We start from the raw sequence: 19,832 nt of genomic DNA, 5'->3' as shown, positions 1-19,832 counted from the left end.
AAGGCAGTTCTACAGACCTAAGAAGTACAAGAGCTGTCACGGTGACAACCCTGTTTCTTGCTTCCTTTGTAACTGTGACCAAATTATCTGGCAGAAACAACATAAGGGATGGCAGCCTGGCTCCATCCCCAGCAGCGAGAACATGACAAAATGGCTTCTCACATCATGAACCAGGGAGCAAAGAGCCCAGGGATAGAGATAGTAGCATTCAAAGGCCTGTCCCTACTGCCCTACCTCTGCTGGCCAGGTATGGCAGCTTGAATGCTTGGCCCATGGCAAGAACCACTGTTAAGAGGTGTGGCCTTGTTGGAGGAAATGTGTCACTGTGGGAGAAGGCTTTGAGGTTTCAGCTACACCTGGTGTGGCACACTTCTGCTGCTGCCAGTGGATCCAGATGTAGGACTCTCAGCTCCTTCTCCAGCACCATGTCTGCCTGCACGCTGCCATGCTTCCCACCATGATGATAATGGACCAAGCCTCTAAACTGTAAGCCAGCCCCAATGAAATGTTTTCCTTTATAAGAGTTGCCTTGACCGTGGTGTCTCTTCACAGCAATAGAAATTCTAAGACACCAGGCCTCACTCCTAAAGTCACCACAGCTTTCAAAATAGTACATGAGTGTCCAGAACATGGTTGGGGGGGGGGGCAGAGACATTGCTTATACATAACAGCGCATCTGAAGACCCGGCCTAGATTCAGTAGACAGACGCATCCAGATGGACGAGTAGTTAGGGCTGCAAGCGTGAGAGGAGTGGCTGGCGGCTGTGTCTGAAGCCAGCTGCAGTGCTCATCGATATGCACTCAGAAGTAAGTAGACCCTGCGGGGCCCAGAGGGTGGCAGTTGGCCGGTAAAGATCCTAGGGTCACTTTCTTGAAGTCATTTCAAAACATACCTCATTCTGGTGTCCTGTATGTTAGGCCTAAGCCAGCTGCCAGCCTGTCCTGTTTGTGGTCAGACCCCTGGGTTTGTCTTTCTGTTCTGTCTTGGGAATAATGACGTCACACTTGAAAGTATTCTTTTTTTTTTTTTTTAAACCTATAATTTGGGATAAAGGCCTATTGGAAGGAAGAAGAGAGAGGGTTGATGTGGAATATAACCTAGACTTATTTGCCCCCAGGATTTGAAATGCCCTGCTAGCCTTGTACTATGATGCAGTGTGGAAACATTGGTGTAAGAATGGAAGTTATTCATGGTTTTTGTTGTTGTTGTTGTTGTTGTTGTTGTTGTTGTTGTTGTTGTTTTTAATGGAAGAGCTAGTTGGGCTCCATTTCCTCATCTGTTCAGTCAGGGCTGTGATGATGCTTCCCTCACAGTCTATGAGAAAGCATAGAACCCAGCACTGAAGATGTTGTACACAAGATCGTGAAATTGTCCTATATAGAAATTAAATGAATGCTACAGTTATTTAGCCCAATGCCTTGAACTAAGCAAGATGCCTCTGAGACTCCTCTCTGTCACTTCCCTTATGACCCCGAGGGGACTGACTCCCTACCATGTTGCTTTAGGGCAGGTGTTCCAAACTACACCATTGCAAAAGTCATACTTTGGGCCCCTTCAGTTTCCATGTGAGACACGAGGAGGAGGAGGAGGAAGAGGAGGAGGAGGATCTTCTCTTTCCTTTCCATGCTGGAACTCAGCCTAGGGGACAATGACATGGGGAGAGCAAAGGAGGAAGTGACCAGGGCAGCAAATTCTCTAATGCCTGTCCAAAACGCTCTCTTGCCCAAGCCTGGTTCAGCTGTCCGGCATCTGGGTATTCCACCCGCCCCTCTTCTTCCTAGTTTGGGTCTCACACCTGCCATCAGGTATGAGGTTACTCTGCTCTAACTAACTGGGCCCCTGCTCTACATAGATAGCTCATCCCACAGAAAGCTACTCCACACCACGGACCAGGAAAGAACGTGGGCAGCAGGAGGCCCTTCCTATACCTGAGCACCAGTCACCTCATTTGCAGGCGATGCCACTGTCACCTGTCCTGCTCCATTCTGTGGGCTTCTCTGCAGCGGTCCTACACAGCACTTGCGTTAACGTCACCTTGCCTTTTCAGGCTACTCCCTCCCGCCAACCCGGACACCAGCCTCTTCCACCTCGTGTATGTGGATGCCATCGCCATCGCCATCGTAGGGTTTTCGGTGACCATCTCCATGGCCAAAACCTTGGCGAATAAGCATGGCTACCAGGTTGACGGCAATCAGGTGAGAATCATCAGCCTCCCATGCGTGTGTCACTGGGATGCATGCACCAAGCTCTTCTGGAGGCAGCAAAGGGACTAGCTTGGTAGAAAAGCCTTTACTCTAATGGTGGATATATGGGATATATTTGAAACATGCATTTACTTGGCACGGCGATGTGCTGGCCTCAAACTCACAGCAATGCTCCTGCTATGGCTTTCTGAGTGCTTGGAATTTTTGTATTTTCTTTCCTGTCTTCTTTGATAACATGGCTGCAGGTAGGCATCCAAGCCAAACACCATGATCTGTAGTCTTGTTGCATTGTCTATTTTAGCTCACTACTTTTTTTTTACCTTCTATGGCAGATTCTTTTCATATATTACAAAATAGCAAACACTTAGTGTAGAATGAGAAACCTTTCCTTCTTAAAAAAGTCAAGTAAATACTCCTATTTTTGTGTTTGCTTGTTGGAGACAGTCTCACTCTATGGCTCTGGCTGTCTTGGACCTCACTCTGTAGACCAGGCTGGCCTCAAACTCACAGAGATCTGCCTGCCTCTTCCTCCCAGGTGCTGGGATTAAAGGCATGTGCCACTGTACCTGGCTAGTAGATACTTTTTGACATCATGTTCTTTACATGATGGGATGCTGGTTTCGTTAGAGTCAGCGTCTCACTCTGTGGCTAGCCTGAAACCCACCTTGTAAGCATGTAATTCAGGTTGGCCTCAAACTTGTGGTGATCCTGCCTCGGCCTTCAGAGTGCTGGGATTCCAGACATGGACCCTCGTACCTATATATGTCTAAAGGAACACATTCCACATTCATATAAAACCAATCAGTCCTAAGAGCAGGAATCTCAGGTCCTATGAAGACACTGGTCTTCACTTCCTCCTGAGCAACTGGCCAGACATCTAAAAGATGCCAGTATTAATGCACTCAGAACTTTCTCTTTTGAAAAGTATTTTCTCAGTTTTATGCACTTTTTTAAAAGATTTATTTATTATTTATATAGTATTCTGCCCGCATATGCACCTGCCCGCCAAAAGAAGGCAGTGGATCTTATTACAGATGATAGTGAACCACCATGTGGTTGCTGGGACTTGAACCTGGGACCTCTGGAAGTGCGGATGGTGCTCTTATCCTCTGAGCCATCTCTCCAGCCCTTATGTGCTTATTTTTAAGTGGTTTTGTATAGAAAGTGTGTTTGGAAAACAAGGAACAGGTAGCAACCAAAGCATTTGTCTCCAACACGATAAAAATCCAATCCATTTTTATCCCACTGCACAATAAGCCCCAATGCTGACCTTTAAGTCAGTAAAGAAAGGCAGTATTTGCAAAGTGAGGGAAGGGACAGCCTGCTCTGCTCAAGGCGCGCATCCCGTGCACGTCTGTGTTCTTCCCAAAGAGTGACCTATCTGTCGCCTGTGCTTTGTTCCCACATGGAAAAGGAGCTCATCGCCTTGGGGATATGCAACTCCATCGGATCTCTCTTCCAGACCTTCTCAATTTCTTGCTCCTTGTCCCGAAGCCTTGTTCAGGAGGGAACTGGAGGGAAGACTCAGGTGCGTACGCAGCAGGGCCTCTAAGAACCAGCGATCTGGGTAGTGACCAAACGTTAGTCTCTTGCTTCAGCTCTGAATCCAAACAGAGCTACTCTGCCTGCTGACCCACGCTCCCGTCAGCTGTGTAGCAAACCAGAGAAAAGCACGATTGGTTGAAGCAAATCACACACAAAAAAAATGCAATCTGTAGGAAAGAGGTACATTCTCCAGTTACATTGGAAGTTATCTGACACTCTACTTGCTACAGTAAACCTTAATATTCAGACATGGGCTTTTTCTGCCAGCCTGAAACTGAGCATGGCCACAAGGCTAGCTCTATCCAACGGAACAGTCGTACAATGATAGAAGTGTTGACTCTTGCCCCATCCAACATGGCTGCCATTAGCCACATGCGGCTTTTTTTTTTTTTTTTTTTTTTTTTTAGGTTTTTTGAGACAGGGTTTCTCTGTGTAACAGTCCTGGCTTTCCTAGACTCGCTTTTGTAGACCAGGCTGGCCTCGAACTCACAGAGATCCACCTGCCTCTGCCTCCCAAGTGCTGAAATTAGAAGCGTGCACCACCACCGCCCAGCTAACATGTGGCTCTTAAGTGCCTAAAATGTGGCTATGCAACCAAGACCTTTAATATAAATCTTTAAAAAACTGAAATCATGACATGGGATGGGTGGCCACCATATTGGACAGCAAATGCTAGACTGAGGTCTTCTGTTCCTGGGGCTCAGGTTGGCATCCAATGTCTTTCTCCATCTCTGAGAAGATCATTTGATCAGGATGTCTAAGCAGTTCCGTAGCTGTAAGAGGAACGCGCTGTCGAGGAGCAAGGTTAGAGGTGGTAAGACAGAGTTGGAAGTTTATGGAATAGTCTGGAAGACTTCTAGCAACCGATATGGTCCTGATTTTCCCACAGCGAAATGGCAAAACTAAGGTGCGCCTGTGCCTGCTCTTTGCTCTGGTCTAAACGCGCTTTCCCTGTGTCTTCTCTCACCCAGCTCGCAGGTTGCCTGGCCTCGTTAATGATTCTACTGGTCATTTTGGCCACTGGGTTCCTGTTCGAGTCATTGCCCCAGGTGTGTACTGCAGGCTTGATGGAAGCCTTCTCACGCTACTCTGCTTGTTTGCGCTCTTGTGGCTGTCTTGAAGGGTTCCCCCTGCTTTATACTGTAACATCGGCAGGGTGGCAGGGAGCAGGGTGGCAGGGAGCAGGGTGGCAGGGAGCAGGGTGGTAGGGAGTAGGGATCTAGGGCTAGATCCTGCTCCATAACTTACCGACAGCTGCATATCCTTGGGCTCCTTGCTGTCAGTGTCCTTATCAGCCAAGTAATGTTGGGGCTGGCTGAACCCTCAAGATACTTCTGCCTTTAACCTTCCATGGCTTCACATTTTCATTAAAATCCTGAGATGACCTACAACAAGACATTTATTTGCTGGTTGTATTTAATCTATGAGAAAGCAGAAAAAAAGATGAAGTCATCAGGAGAAAGAGCATATGTGAAAAATAATTCCTAGAGTCACAGATTTTCTTCTGGGCCTTTTAGCTGCCAGGCAGATTTCCTGTTAGGACATACACCTGGTTTTCCAAGGCCAACTTCAAATAAGCAAATGCTGATAGTCTCAGTGCCCATGCCTTCAGAGGTCCCCTGAGTGCCCCATAAGGAATAGGTGAGGCCAAGGGGTGGGAAAGGCAGGAGGAAGATACTGAGGAGCTAGGAAAGGGGGCCCTGTGGCTGCGACTGAAGAGGCAGGGTGGGTGCTGTGTTGCAGGCTGTGCTCTCCGCCATTGTGATCGTCAACCTGAAAGGAATGTTCATGCAGTTCTCAGACCTGCCCTTCTTCTGGAGGACCAGCAAAATAGAGCTGGTAAGTGAAGGTGACTGCCGCCTACAGGCCACTGCAGCAGCCACCAGCGGTGCGAATGAAAAACAGGCAAGGTGTGTGTGTGTGTGTGTGTGTGTGTGTGTGTGTGTACTTTTGCATATGTGCGTGCATGCATATGTGTGCGCACCTGTGTATGTGTGCATGTGCGCCCGTGCGTGTGTGTCTCTTATGGAATTATTGATAGGTTCTCTAGAAGCTTTTCGACCTTCCTTTAGACCATCTGGCTCACCACCTTCGTGTCCTCCCTGTTCCTGGGGTTGGACTACGGACTGATTACCGCCGTGATCATCGCGCTGATGACTGTGATTTACAGAACGCAGAGGTGAGTGCCCTGCTGAAACGGTGCCGGTGTCCCAGTTGAAGTTACAATGTGACTTCACGCATAGAATTGTGGGAATGGAGCCAAATAATGCTCTATTGGGGCTAGAAGATCCTCACGGTAGGACTCACACCGGGTGTGTTCAAGGCCTTGGAGTCAAGTCCCAATGCCTGAAAGGGGGGAGGGGGAAAATCAAGATAATTAATTCCTATGGTGTTGTCAGGTGCTCTGCTGTGTCCTCGTTCCTGCCAGCCTGGCACAGGGACAAACTGGCTTGTTTGTCCTTCTGAGCCAATCATGTTTTTGCAATTCTCTTTGGTCCCACATGCTGACCTGGACTCATGCTGTGTCATTCCATTCTTACATCCAGTGACTGCTGGCATCTCCATTTCTACACACGCAGAACCTTAGTCCTGGGGTGACTGGGTCATAGCATGCAGTGAGGAAGTGACTTAAATGTGGTTTTTCATGGATCTAGAGGCTAGTGGCTGGTTCTTTCGGGGGTAGGGGGGAGGAGGTTGTTTTGTCTAAGACAGGATTGCTCTGTGTAGCCCTGGTTGTCCTGGAACTCACTCTGTAGACCAGGCTGGCCTCAAACTCAGCGATCCACCTGCCTCTGCCTCCTGAGGGATGAAATTAAACAGGATGCGCTTTCGAGACTGGTTCAGAAGCCAAATTTTATCATCTTCATAAAATTAAAACATAGCTGCACGTGCTGCCTTAGGGGTAGGTGTGGCAGGCTGTGGTAATAAGCTGGTAAAACCCCATGGGTATTTTGGAATGAGACCTCCTTGCTCCTGGCATCCACTACACAGTAATCAGGGCTGCCCTCTCCTGGCATCCTTAGGTTCTAGACCTGCACAGAAAGGGCGTCTAAGCACCCCAGGGGGCCAGGCTAGCCCTTTCCTCACTCTGCCTTTTGAGCTGGTTCTTCCTCCTTTCCACAGTCCAAGCTACAAAGTCCTGGGGCAGCTCCCTGATACCGACGTGTACATCGACATAGATGCATATGAGGAGGTAGGACCTTTTCCTAATATCTTAAATGATTATAAGCCTGTGAGTAATGTTTCTACCTATGGGGAAGGTGAGAAGGAAACAGAGAACTAATGATGGATGTGCAAAGATCCGAACTCTCGACCACTGTCTGCACTCAGTCTTGTATTCTATGCTGTATATTAGCTACCCTACTCCCTAATGTCCATCTTTAATAAGAATGGGTGTATGTGTATAAAGTACACATTGAAAAAGCACTGAGGCTGAGAGGGTGGTTTGTTTGTATGTGCGTGCTTCTATTTTGATGAGTTTAAGCCAGGGGAGAAATACCAGTTTTTTTTTTATTTTTTTTATTTATTTAATTTTAATTTATGTGTGTTGGTGTAGGAGTGTCAGATCTTGGAGTTACAGACAGTTGTGAGCTGCCATGTGGGTGCTGGGAATTGAACCCGGGCCCTTGGGAAGAGCAGGCAGTGCTCTTAACCACTGAGCCATCTCTCCAGCCCAAATACCAGTTTTAACCATGTTAAAATCTTTGTGGTGGTACTATGGCATTCTCCTGATTCATCCTTAATAGTTAAAAGTATACCTTCAAAGTGTCTTAATTTTGAATGATGTTGTCTTCTATAGATTCTCAAAGACTTTATAAAATCTTTGTAAACTATTTTGTGTGTTTTCTGCTTGGGGAAAAAAAACCCTCAGATTCACTATAAAATGTTGGGAAATGAGCCTGGTGTGAGCATAGGTAATTTTTCTATTAAATTATCAAACTCTAAATGGCCACTTTGGGTTCCCTGAGGCTTCTCAAGAAATTGTCCACTTGGCTTCATTTGAGTTAAGTTATGGGTCAAACCCAGTAAGTCCTCTTTCACCTCCTCTGTCTGCGGTCCCCGGGGATGGGGGGGAGGGTGGCAGCAGCCTCACCTTTCTGTCCACTTTCTTTTCTCCTTTGGGCGTTTTTTTCCAGATCTTCCTTGTATTTACTGGTTTAAAAAAATTTTTAAACCCTGTGAGTTTGAGGCCAGCCTGGTCTACAAAGCAAGAGAAACCCTGTCTTGAAAAACCAATAAATAACTAAATAACTAAATAAATAAGAAGTGAAGCAAATTCTGTCTTATATAAGTAGGAAGCTGTATGGTTTGTTTTTGTTTTTTGTTTTTTGTTTTTTGTTTGGTTTGGTTTGGTTTCTTTTGGTTTGGTTTTTCAAGACAGGGTTTCTCTGTGTAACAGCTCTGGCTGTCCTGGAACTTGCTCTATAATCCAGCCTGGCCTGGAACTCACAGAGATTCACCTGCCTCTGCCTCTTCCCGAGTGCTGGGATTAAAGGTGTGTAACACCACCACCCGGCCAACTTGAGTGTCTTCTCAGCTTTCAAGTGAGGCATGGCAGTTGCTCTGAGGTCCCTGCTCCTTGTGAGGTAGAGGTGGGAGGGGATGCTTTGGCCCAGGAGTTGAGGACTAGCCTGGGCAAGAGTCTCTTAGGAACCGAACCTTTCCTTTGTACTACACTTCCTCCCAGAGTGACGTAACTTTATCTGACCGTGGTAAGAGGGCCCTTCACAACCTCTGTGTTCATTTTGGTGTTGGAACAGGGAGCTGACTGCAGCTTTGATTCTGAAATATACCCAGGTGTTACAATCACTGTTTTACTCCCCAGGTGAGAGAAATTCCTGGAATAAAAATATTCCAAATAAATGCTCCAATTTACTATGCAAATAGCGACTTGTATAGCAACGCATTAAAAAGAAAGGTGAGCCACCTTTTGTTTATTCCTTAAGAGTAATAAATAAGAATAAAAACAAATTTTTAATTTTTAAATTAGAAATTAAAAGTTGATTCCAGCTGAGTCTGGTGGTGCATGCCTCTAATCCCAGCAGCACTCGGGAGGCAGAGGCAGGCAGATCTCTGTGAGTTCAAGGCCAGCCTGGTCTACAAAGCAAGTCCAGGACAGCCAGGACTACACAGAGAAACCCTGTCTCAAAAAAACAAAAAGAGACCAGGCTGGCCTCAAACTAAGAGGAATCTACCTGCTTCAGCCTTCCAGAGTGCTGGGATTACAGGTGTTCGCCACTGCACCTCCACAAGAATCTAAGCATCCTAAGTTTAGTAAATACCACTGTACAGTCTGCCCCCCAACACACCCCCAGTTCTCTAGTGTCTGCTAGTCTTGGATAAAGACTCAGACCAAAGAAAAACAACTAATGGTCTCTCAGGACTTAACTCAGTTCAAGGCATCTGAAGGAATGGTGGAGCAAGGGTTGCGATGGCACAGAGAGAGGTTGGCCGGGTAGAGTCGGAGATTCAGTGGCATTCGCTGGGTCCTTGGGAGCTATGAAGTGACCTTGCACCCTTTGTCTTTGGAAAGACTGGCGTGAACCCAGCACTCATAATGGGAGCGAGAAGGAAGGCCATGAGGAAGTACCAGAAGGAAGTTGGAAACGCCAACATGGCCAATGCGACTGCTGTCAAAGTGGTAAACCATCTTGTGGTTATTTTTCTCTTGGCCTGCATGTTGGTCTGTCTTTAGCCATGCTAAAACTCTAAATGCAGCATGAAGTTGCAAATGTGGGGGAGGACCTAGGTTTCCTCTGTATAGTGTAAATATGTAACAAAGTTGAGTGTGGTAATACATGTCACCAGGCAGAGGTAGGAGTCCAAGGCCAGTCGTAGTTGTATGGAGAGTTTGAGGCCAGCCTGAAGTACATGACATCCCGTCTCAAAAAAAAAAGACAAGACTGTGATAAAATCAGTTATAAGCATGTTTATGAAATAAGTAGTGAAAGTGTTGTTTTAAAAAAATTAAAACCACATAATGCCTTAATAAATTTGGCCACTCTACTTTGTTATTCAGCTAATAATTAAAAACTCAAAGGCGAGTTTTTGCTCTTTAGCCTTCTGGTAACTTGTGGCCTGTCATGCTGTGCTGAAGTTAATAGCAATTTTCTACATTGAAAGAAAATTAGGGACAGTTCCTAGGAAGTGTAAAGTGCCCTGGACTAAAATAAAAGGGAGTGTGTATGCCTAAAGAAACTTAGCTAAGTCTAAATATTCTTTTTTTCAGAACGCATGGGCTTATTTTCCATAATAAATCTTTCTCATGGGGGAAAAAAGTGAGTTGCTTAGAAAATTCATGCCTGGAATTCCAGAGGACCTGGGTTTGACTCCAGCACTCATGAGGTGGCTCACAATTATCTGTAACTCCAGTCCTAGGGAATCTGATTCTGTCTTTTTGTTTTGTTTTTAATTTATTTATTTATTGTTATGTGTATAGTGCTCTGCCTGCATGTACACCTGCAGGCCAGAAGAGGGCATCAGATCACATTATAGATGGTTGTGAGCCACCATGAGGTTGCTGGGAATTGAACTCAAGACTTCTGGAAGAACAGCCAGTGCTCTTAACCTCTAAGCCACCTATCCAGCCCCCTGATTCCTTCTTATGCCCATCATGGGTACTACATGCACATGATACACAGACATACATGCAGCCAAATCACTCATACACAGTGCACGCCTTTAGTCCCAGCACTCGGAGGGCAAAGGCAGGTGGATCGCTGTGAGTTCGAGACCAGCCTGGTCTACAAAGTGAGTCCAAGACAGCCAAGACTACACAGAGAAACCCTGTCTCCAAAACAAAACAAAACAAAAAGTTAATTTTTAAAAAAAGAAGAAAGAAAACTCATGGTCTCATTTTGGACACAGGATGCAGAAGTAGATGGAGAAAACGCTACAAAGCCTGAAGAGGAGGATGATGAAGTAAAATTTCCCCCAATAGTCATCAAAACAACAATTCCTGAGGAGCTGCAGAGATTTATGCCCCAGGGGGAAAATATCCACACGGTCATTCTAGACTTTACACAAGTCAATTTTATCGATTCTGTTGGAGTGAAAACCCTGGCTGGGGTAAGTAGCCGCTGGGACAGGTCCTTCGGTTCTGCACAGCCAGCATCTGCACAGTCACCTGGGGGCAGGGACTACCGTCTCTTGTCAATTCTTAGTTCGTCATCGTCGTCATTGTTGAGATGTTTGGTTGTGGTCGTGGTTTTCATATGGACTGTAATATAATGATCTTCATGCAGCAGTGCTCCCTCAGCTCCAACGGTTAACACATTACGGCCAGTCTGACTTCATGAGTTCCCAGCCCTGCTTTCTCTTACTGCGAAGCATGTCCCAGATGTCACATTTATCTGCCCATGTCCTAGCATCTACCTCTATTATATCTATTTAAAAATCATTATTATAATATCTTTATTACACCAAAATAAAATGTAATAACGCACTGAAACTCTTAGTTGTCATTGTCGGTATGGAAACCAAATAAGTCCAATATTGCTTTCAGCTTATTAGCTTAGAGGCGTATAATTGCTTAAGTTTACATGAGAAAATGAATTTGAGTGTCACTTCTCTTTAAACACACATTGGTAGAAAATGACTTGCATGTGGCCTAGGGGCAAGAAAAATGAAACGTCGTTTCAATATCATTGCAGATTGTGAAGGAATATGGCGACGTTGGTATATATGTATATTTAGCGGGATGCAGCCGTGAGTATACCTCGGGATGGGGAAGGTTGTTTTCCTTTTAGATTTATTCATTGTATTTGTATTAGTGCTTTGCCTACATGTATGTACATGGACCATTCACTTGCCTGGTGCTTGAAGAGGGCATCAGAACCACAAGCAGGGGAGAAGGGAAGGGGGAGGGGGAGGAGCAAAGGGAGGGGGGAGGGGAGGGAGAGGGGGAGGAGCAAAGGGAGGGGGGAGGGGAGGGGGGAGGGGCTGTGTTGACTCTGGGTCCTCTGCAAAAGCAACAAGTGCTGCTAACTTAGCAGCCACCTCTCCAGCCCTGGATGGGAAAACTTTTAATATTCTAGATTTTTTTAAAAAAATTAACTGCACTTGTGAATTTTTTCCTATAATTTAAATTTTTTATAGAATTAAAAAAAATATTATTCTGAAAAATCACTGTAAACCCAGTTTTGAAATCAGCTGGTTGCAGGCATTGAGAATGTCTTTTGACATGGAGGGCAGGAGTTGGTCAGTGTTTATTAGCTTAGTAACTACCCAACATGTCATAATCCTATAAATGGTCCTGCTTGCTAGGCTCCTATCCAGTGGAAATAGCACTTTTTGGTTCTTGTTATATTTTGGTTAAGATGGTGCTTAAAAACAAATCCACATAAAGACTATTGTTCATCTGTAAAGCTGGTGAAAATAAAAGTGGCAGCAGCACACTTCAAAGGTAGCTGGGAGACAATGGTTCTCACAGATAAAATGGTGGATGTGTTAAATGGAGCAGGGCCTATAAAGGACAAACCAACAATAGCTTTTAATGTTACATACTTTTTTTTATTAATTAAACATTTTTTATTTTTTGCATATACATTTACATCATTACACATATATGCAATAGACTACCTATTAGCAAGAAGAACCATGACACAATCAGGAATTATATAAATGTTACATTCTTAGTGTTCTGCCTATTTGTATTTGGCAGCCTTGAAGAAAGAATCTTTCCTATCTTGGTGCATCTAAAATTCTGAATGTAAATCAATCTCCATCACATCTTGTCATTATCAATTTAAAATATCTATCGACCTAAAAACATCTTAGCCACTAAACAAATAAGCTTCACTGTAAAACTAAGATACCTGCTTCTTCTTCTTCTTCTTCTTCTTTTTTATTTTATTTATTTATTTATTTATTTTTAGTTTTTTCAAGACAGGGTTTCTCTGTGTATCTTTGCCTGTCCTGGACTTGCTTTGTAGACCAGGCTGGCCTGGAACTCACAGCCATCTGCCTACCTCTGCCTCCCAAGTGCTGGGATTAAAGGCATGCGCCACCACACCCAGCCTAATGTTACCAACTTTTAATTCAGCAAATCTGCAAATCACTGCATACATACAAAATGACACATGTCGCCTGTCCATTACATCATTATCTACAAAACCAAACACTAGAAAAAAATCCCAAGTGTCAAAAGAAAAGAAACTCAATGAAGGTACAGCATGGTGGTGCATGTCTTTAATCCCAGCACTCAGCAGGCAGGGGCAGGAGGATCTCTGTGAGTTCGAGGCCAGGAGAATCCACAAAGAGAGTTCCAGGACAGCCAAAGAACGCATCTCCAGGTGGTGGTGGAACCCGATGAATAGACGAAAGTCCAGATATATAATAGACTGTCACGCAAAGGCGAAAACGCAAGTGAGTAGGTCTGGAGAGTGTGCTCAGCTGGCACAGCGTTTGCCTGGCATGCAGAAGGACCTAGCTTCAACCACAAGCAGAGATAAAGATAAAAGTATACACAGTTCAGAATGAGAGAGAATGGTGCGCGCTGCAGTTTGGGCAAGAAAAGAAGGAAAATGAGAACTTGTGTTCTATTGGAAACAGGCTTGCTCCTCAGACTTGTTGTAACCCTCTTTGCCTCAGCCTTTCAAGAGACAAGATTATAGGCGTGTACCACTGCACCAGCATACACACACACACACACACACACATACATTATATATACATATAACCTTTTTGAAGACAGGGTTTCTCTGGTTAGCCCAGCTATCCTGGACTCACTCTGTAGACCAAGCTGGCCTCCAACTCACGGATTAACTTGCCTCTGCCTTCCAAGTCCTGGGATTAAAGATATGCTCCACCACACCTGGTATGTTTATATTGTTATTGAGAAATCATGGGAGAATATAATAAAAGATAAATAAAAGACATCTCCTGAGACTGGAACTGTGAAAGGATAGAAACAGAGACTTGAGTAAGATTTACATAGGTAGCATTTGAATATTTGCACAACTTTAGTCCCAGCAATTGGGAGTCAGAGGCAGATATCTATAAATTTGAGGACAGCCTGAACTACATATGAGTTCTAGGCTAGCCGGGGATACATGGTAACATCGTGTGTGTGTGTGTGTGTGTGTGTGTGTGTGTGTGTGTGTGTGTGTGTATAATGTGGTACCAGGTAATGGCAAGTGAGTCAAGAGTTCAAGGCCAGCCTGGGTTACGTGGGAACCTGTCTCTAAATTAACAAAATAATGTTTCAGTGTTTAAGATCAAAACTTGGAATGTGAAATAATTCTCTTTTCTTCGTGTAGCACAAGTTGTGAATGACCTCACCCGCAACCGTTTTTTTGAGAATCCTGCCTTAAAGGAGCTGCTGTTCCACAGTATCCATGATGCCGTCTTGGGTAGCCAAGTTCGAGAGGCTATGGCCGAGCTGGAAGCCACAGTAACACCTCCGCAGGAGGATATGGAGCCCAATGCCACACCCACCACGCCTGAGGCATAGAGGACCTTCGAGGGGCTGCGCACCTCTCCCGAATTCTGAACTTACACATTTTCAATACTGGACCGTAGGTTTTCTTTTTCCCCCTTAGGGGAAATGTTAGTCGTTAAGGCTTGATTTGGAGGGCGAGTGATGCATAGCAAGATGTATCTCATGCTTGTGTTGTTTTAATTGAATATCTCCAAGATTAACTGGCCTTTTGCACTTACACAGTGACGTTTCTGTTATACCTTAATGTTATCTTTGTTTTGGTTTTTTATCTCACTCCTGAACATGAATTACCTCCAATTGCAAACTGTAATTTATTAATGTACTACTCAAGCTTTAAAAAGAAAACAAAGCTGGGCGTGGTGGCGGCACACCTTTAATCCCAGCACTCAGGAGGCAGAGGCAGGTGGATCGCTGTGAGTTCGAGGCCAGTCTGATGTACAAAGTGAGTCCAGGACAGCCAAGGCTACAGAGAGAAACTCTGTCTCGAAAAACAAAAAACAAAAAAGGAAAAAAGAAAAAAGAGAGAGAGAGAGATGGCTCTAAAGCTAGTCTTGCCCCCCCCCCCTTTTTTTTCAAAAGGAAACTGCTCCTTCTGTGCCTACACACACACCAATCTCAAAGCATTCCATTGATTGTGTTAGCTGTGTCCATCTCCCGGATGTGATCTTATATGTCACTCCTCCTGGTTCTGGTCCTCAGAAAGCCATACCTTCCTTTAGTGAAGGAGTTTGGTCCAGCTGATATGGATGCCCCTCCCAGTAGTCTTCATCCTCATCTTTGCTTCTGCAGAGACTTCTGCTTCACTGTCTTCATCATCTTTGACAGCTGCTGCTGCTGCTGCTGCTGCTGCCGCTACTGAAAGGGTTTTTGAAGCTGGGGCTGGACCCACTTCCCCAGGCTCGCTTGCTCTGAGTCTGATGAAGATGGTAGATACTTGCCTTATGGTGGACCCAGACCTGGAGGTCTCTGTTGGCTCTGTTGGAAGGCTCGCAGAGCTGCAACTGGAACTTCCAATCCACGAGGGAGACACAGTCTTAAGTTGTCACAGGCTTTTATTTATTTATTTTTATTTATTTGCTTCTTCTTCTTCTTCAGGTCCTCCTGAGGCTCCAGCTCACCGAGGCTTCTCAGATTTCTCCTCTCCTACCCTCCCCTCGTCACCCTCCCTACTTAACGTTATCTTGTAAGATGAGCACTTGAACGCTTCAGTAGTTTATTAGAAAGTGTGCTGACAGGTGGTGAGTGGCTCCTAAGTCTTGCCCTTGTTTGAGAACAGACTGTGGATGATCAGTTTCCTAGCAGAAGAGGAAATCCACAATGTTCTACAAGTGCTGGGTTCAAAGTAATTTTTTTTTATTATTACAGAATGGATGTAAGTGCATTATGGTCATTGAGAAATAGATAAAGGAAAATAAGAAAACAAGATTTAGCCTTCCCACTGAGAGAGGACCACCAGGGACACTTAATGACTATCCCTCCAGGTCTTTTCCTGTGTACATATATTTTCTAACAAAAATGAACTTGGGTCTACATAGTGTTTTTAGTCTGTTATTTTAGTTGGCAATCTCCACTTTCTTATTTCAGAGTATTTCCTCACATTGTTTAGGTTTTCTATTGTCCTCTAGTTTGCATTTGGTTAGTCTAAACTTATATTAATTCTATGGCTTTTCCCTGTAATTGGTCATGTACCTTAAGTCTATTTCAGTCTATGCACTTTTTTGTTGTCTCTTAACAAATAAATGCACACAGGCCTAGGACGGTGGTATTGAAGAGTAGAGCCCGCGCTTGTGACTGTGTCTAGTTGCTTCTTCCAGTGTTAGAGGTCTTGCACAGCTACTCCTCACGTTACCTGCCAGCCACAGGAAATAATCCAGACACGTGGCACGTGGGTATGAGTTAAGTGTTTTATGCTAGTCTGGACCCTAGGTAAAATACACGCTTCATATTTACCACCCAGAAAATGCAGACGGTCTAGCTTGCCTACCGTTTATAGTGCGCAGATAAACTAGCAGATCAACAGGGCAGTCCAATCCTTCCATGAGCATCAGGATTTTCGGTGCATGACCTGGCTTTTTTATTAAACTTTTTTTTTGAGACAGAGTTTCTTTGTGTAGCCTTGGCTGTCCTGGAACTCACTCTGTAGACCAGGCTGTCCTGGAACTCACAAAAGTTCACCTGCCTCTGCCTCCTAAGTGCAGGGACTAAAGGCATGCGCTGCCACCATCACCCAGCCCTTGCACTGCTTTCTAATATCAATTTATTCACAATAAATCAAAGCATAGGCCAATCTGAATGAAACTCTTTCTGCTTGAGAGTTGTTGGGGTTTTGTTTGTTGTGTGGGGTTTTTGTTTGTTTGTTTGTTTGTGTTTTAGACAGCTCTCTAGAACTCAGTGGGTAGCTGAGGATGACCTTGAACCCTCCTTCCTCCTGCTTAAGCAGTGCTAGCATGAGAGGCCTGGGCCACTGTCCCCAGCTAAGGGTTGCCCTTGAAATTTTGTCCCTTTTGACTTTGTTGCTGTTTGCCATGGCTTCCTATTGTTACTTTATGTCGGTTTTCATGAAGATCCTGTCAGGTCCCAGTAGACTTCTATCAACATAGTATGTTCAGTTTCTTAACAGCTTTACTAATGATTCAAAGTAGACCACTCCCTTCTTACCCTGGCCTGCATGGAACAGATTTATACCCAGGTACCCCTGCTGCAGGCATTACACACAAGATCAGATACATCTGCACTCTGACGGACCGCCTTCTGAATAGCTACAGACTTTTGCTTACAGTGGAAGCCCTTGGAAAAGGCCTGTATCACTTTGACCACTTAAGTAGAATCTAAAACTTTAAACAATATTACAAAGCACTGAACCGTTTGTCCCTCAGCACCAGTCTCAAGTCCTAATGGTCGATAAACATGATGTTCACCAAAGGGAATTCATTCTATATCTCGCCTGCTTATAGTTTACTCCAACTTTTCCATTTTTAACTTTTAGTAGAATCCTATCATGTACATAAAAAGCACTTGCTTCCCAGGGTTGAAAAATAGTTTTGTTTTATTATTATCTGAAAATGTTGAATGTTTAGCATTCCATCTGTATGTAAATACATCCAAATATTTTATTCAGAATTGTTTCACATGGAAACTTTCTTGACCTTTTTTAAAAAAAATCTTAATTCTTCCCTCTCTTCTAAAAAATCAGTGTATGAGGCTGCCTGTTCTCTGTAGGCCTTCGTAACTACTGCATATCTTCCTATGCTTTTCCCCCTCACTCTTATTACTCATATTATACAGCTGGCAAGTTGGCTTCGTGGGTAAAGGTGCAAGCCAAAGCTGATGACCGAAGTTCAATCCCCAAGACCAACATGGTAAAAGAACCAATTCCCTCGAAGGTTCCTCAGGCCTCCGTGTGTGTGTGTGTGTGTGTTGTGGCACATACATCTCACACACAGGGATTTTTAAATTGAAAGATAAATGGTATTATGGACAATGGCAGATACAGGACTTAAGACTTATGTCAGCCTTGCCTTATGGCAATACAGGAAGGTTGCTTTCAGGAAGGTCTCATAGAGAAATTGTTGCTCTCCAATCCTGTATAGCACACTTCGTGAATGAATGGAATGTATTTTTAAGGCCAAAGATGAAGGCTGATGCATTGGAGGGACATTCGAATACATGCGCATAGTCCCTGAAACTAGATAGTCCTATAGCAGCTGATGGTTGAACCTAGAAAAACACTAATGAGTATGGATGGAGTCTCTTTGAGGCCTGGGAGCTGCTCGTTTTGTAGTTTTCAGTGTCTAAACTGTCTATTCTGCATAACTTCACCCTGTGTAGTGGGAAAAGGCAGTGCTTGACGCCAAGTGAGAACTTTGAGGGAATCAGTCTGGCTTCTTGTATACATGGAGGGCAGCATACCCAGACGGTCTTCCCTGGAACAACAGAGGCGTGCTTTCGTTGTGATGGTGGTGGTGGGAAAGCCCTGAACTATTGCCTACACCTTTAAAGACAAACTAATTCAGGTTTTAAAATGAAACAAATTCCTTGTGTCTGTAGGCTTGAGTGCAAAGTGCTTCTGTTCTTTTTTGTTTGTTTGTTTTAAGTTTTTCAGGAAGGCTTATAGGATTCAGTATAGAGATTCTTGACAATGTCTTGAATGCTAAATTTGAGAACTGAAAATGTATTGTCTGATTCTCCAAATATATAGCCAACTACAAGAAACCCCTCAAATCCCACCAGCAAAACAGTCAAGTTAGCATTGCACCATGGCTGGGTACTGCCCTGGACGGAGTCAAATCTAAACGTCGTAATGACCCGCATCTCCAGCCGCCGACTGTAATGTGCTTTCCTATGGGTACAACTTCAGAATGGTTTGCTCTGTTTTAGACCTCAAGCCAGACTACAGCAGGGTTTGAAATCACTTATTCTAATCAAAAATCAAGAAAGCACACTGTATTTTATGAATGAAAGGCTCTAATTGAAAACTTTTACAAGCTTACATTTTCAGTGTAACACAGCAACTTCGCTCTGGTCTCAGCTTTCTGTTCTGACTTAAAAATGTACACGGCTCTTGCTATTTTGCAATTTATGAATATTACACTTCAATAAAAATAATGTTCATTGTGCTTTTGCTTCAGTGATTAGGAGGGTAAGATCTGGAGGCTGGGGAGACTGCTTGTCCATAAAGAATCTGCTGGGTGAACAAGGACCTCAGTCTGACCCACATGAACCCATGTTTTCAAAAGCCAAGAATGGAGGTGGTGGGTAGAGATTTAGGGAATGCCTGGGCCTCACTGGTGAGAACTATATCCTATTAACAAAGTCAAAAGAAACAAGGTACATATCTTCAGAGGTTGATCGCTGGTCTGTACACACACACCACCCCGCATATACACATAAAAATGACTTGGTGCGATCCTTTTTTGGTTCAGAAGCGTGATGTTTGGGTATTCAAGCCTCTGCCTCCCATTAAATCTGTTACAACGTGGGCACATTACCCGTCTGATGTGAAAAAAAAATGACTTGGTAGTAGTAGTACAGGAATTAAGTTTAAGGAGACATGTTGAGGTTTCAAATACACCTTGGTTTTACTTTGATCCTAGCACTGAGGAGGTAGAGAAAGAGGTGAGCAGATCTGGGTTCAAGAGCAGCCTGATCCACACAATGAGTTCCTGGACAGCCAAGGTTCAGAGACCCTGCCTCAAAATAAGTAAATAAACCAATAAATACATAAAACCTAAAAATAACTCAGTCCAGACAAGAAGCTTAATCAGAGCTTTACCAACTCCCAACCACTAAAAAGATAATTTTCCTATAAATTTACCCCAGTTCTGAATTTCCTAAATCCTTACACTACCTCCTACCATTCCACTGTTCATTAAAACCACCAATTCTTGACTGATCCAAAACTGGTCAAATGACAGTGGACAATATAGCGAATGGTTCTTTTACTTTAAGAAACATTCAAAGGCTGGAGATGGCTGAGAGGTTAAGAGCACTGGCTGCTTTTCCAGAGGTCCTGAGTTCAATTCTCAGCAACTACATGATGGCTCACACTGTTCATAATGTGGTCTAATGCTCTCTTCTGGAATGTGGGTGTATAGGCAGAACACTGTATACATAATAAATAAATCTTTCAAAAAGAAATATT

The 19,832-nt window shown here is 44.2% G+C and overlaps 1 protein-coding gene across 1 annotated transcript in view; it reads left to right on the top strand.

Annotated features, from left to right (window-relative positions):
* Window positions 1-14,390, top strand: part of SLC26A5 (solute carrier family 26 member 5) — a 29,267-nt gene extending 14,877 nt beyond the window's left edge. The window contains exons 8-18 of the mRNA XM_084784754.1: window positions 2,049-2,196; window positions 3,620-3,733; window positions 4,722-4,799; window positions 5,494-5,589; window positions 5,823-5,929; window positions 6,874-6,943; window positions 8,576-8,668; window positions 9,284-9,391; window positions 10,618-10,818; window positions 11,403-11,457; window positions 14,010-14,390. Of these exons, the coding sequence (XP_084640880.1) occupies window positions 2,049-2,196; window positions 3,620-3,733; window positions 4,722-4,799; window positions 5,494-5,589; window positions 5,823-5,929; window positions 6,874-6,943; window positions 8,576-8,668; window positions 9,284-9,391; window positions 10,618-10,818; window positions 11,403-11,457; window positions 14,010-14,203 (1,264 nt within the window). The 3' untranslated portion in view covers window positions 14,204-14,390. The remainder of the gene's footprint in view (window positions 1-2,048; window positions 2,197-3,619; window positions 3,734-4,721; window positions 4,800-5,493; window positions 5,590-5,822; window positions 5,930-6,873; window positions 6,944-8,575; window positions 8,669-9,283; window positions 9,392-10,617; window positions 10,819-11,402; window positions 11,458-14,009) is intronic.
* Window positions 14,391-19,832: the final 5,442 nt, after the last annotated feature.

The sequence above is a fragment of the Acomys minous genome (assembly GCF_964271855.1).
Source record: "Acomys minous genome assembly, chromosome: 6".
NCBI classification, from domain to species: domain Eukaryota; kingdom Metazoa; phylum Chordata; class Mammalia; order Rodentia; family Muridae; genus Acomys; species Acomys minous.
This window is presented reverse-complemented; position numbering and strand designations above follow the sequence as displayed.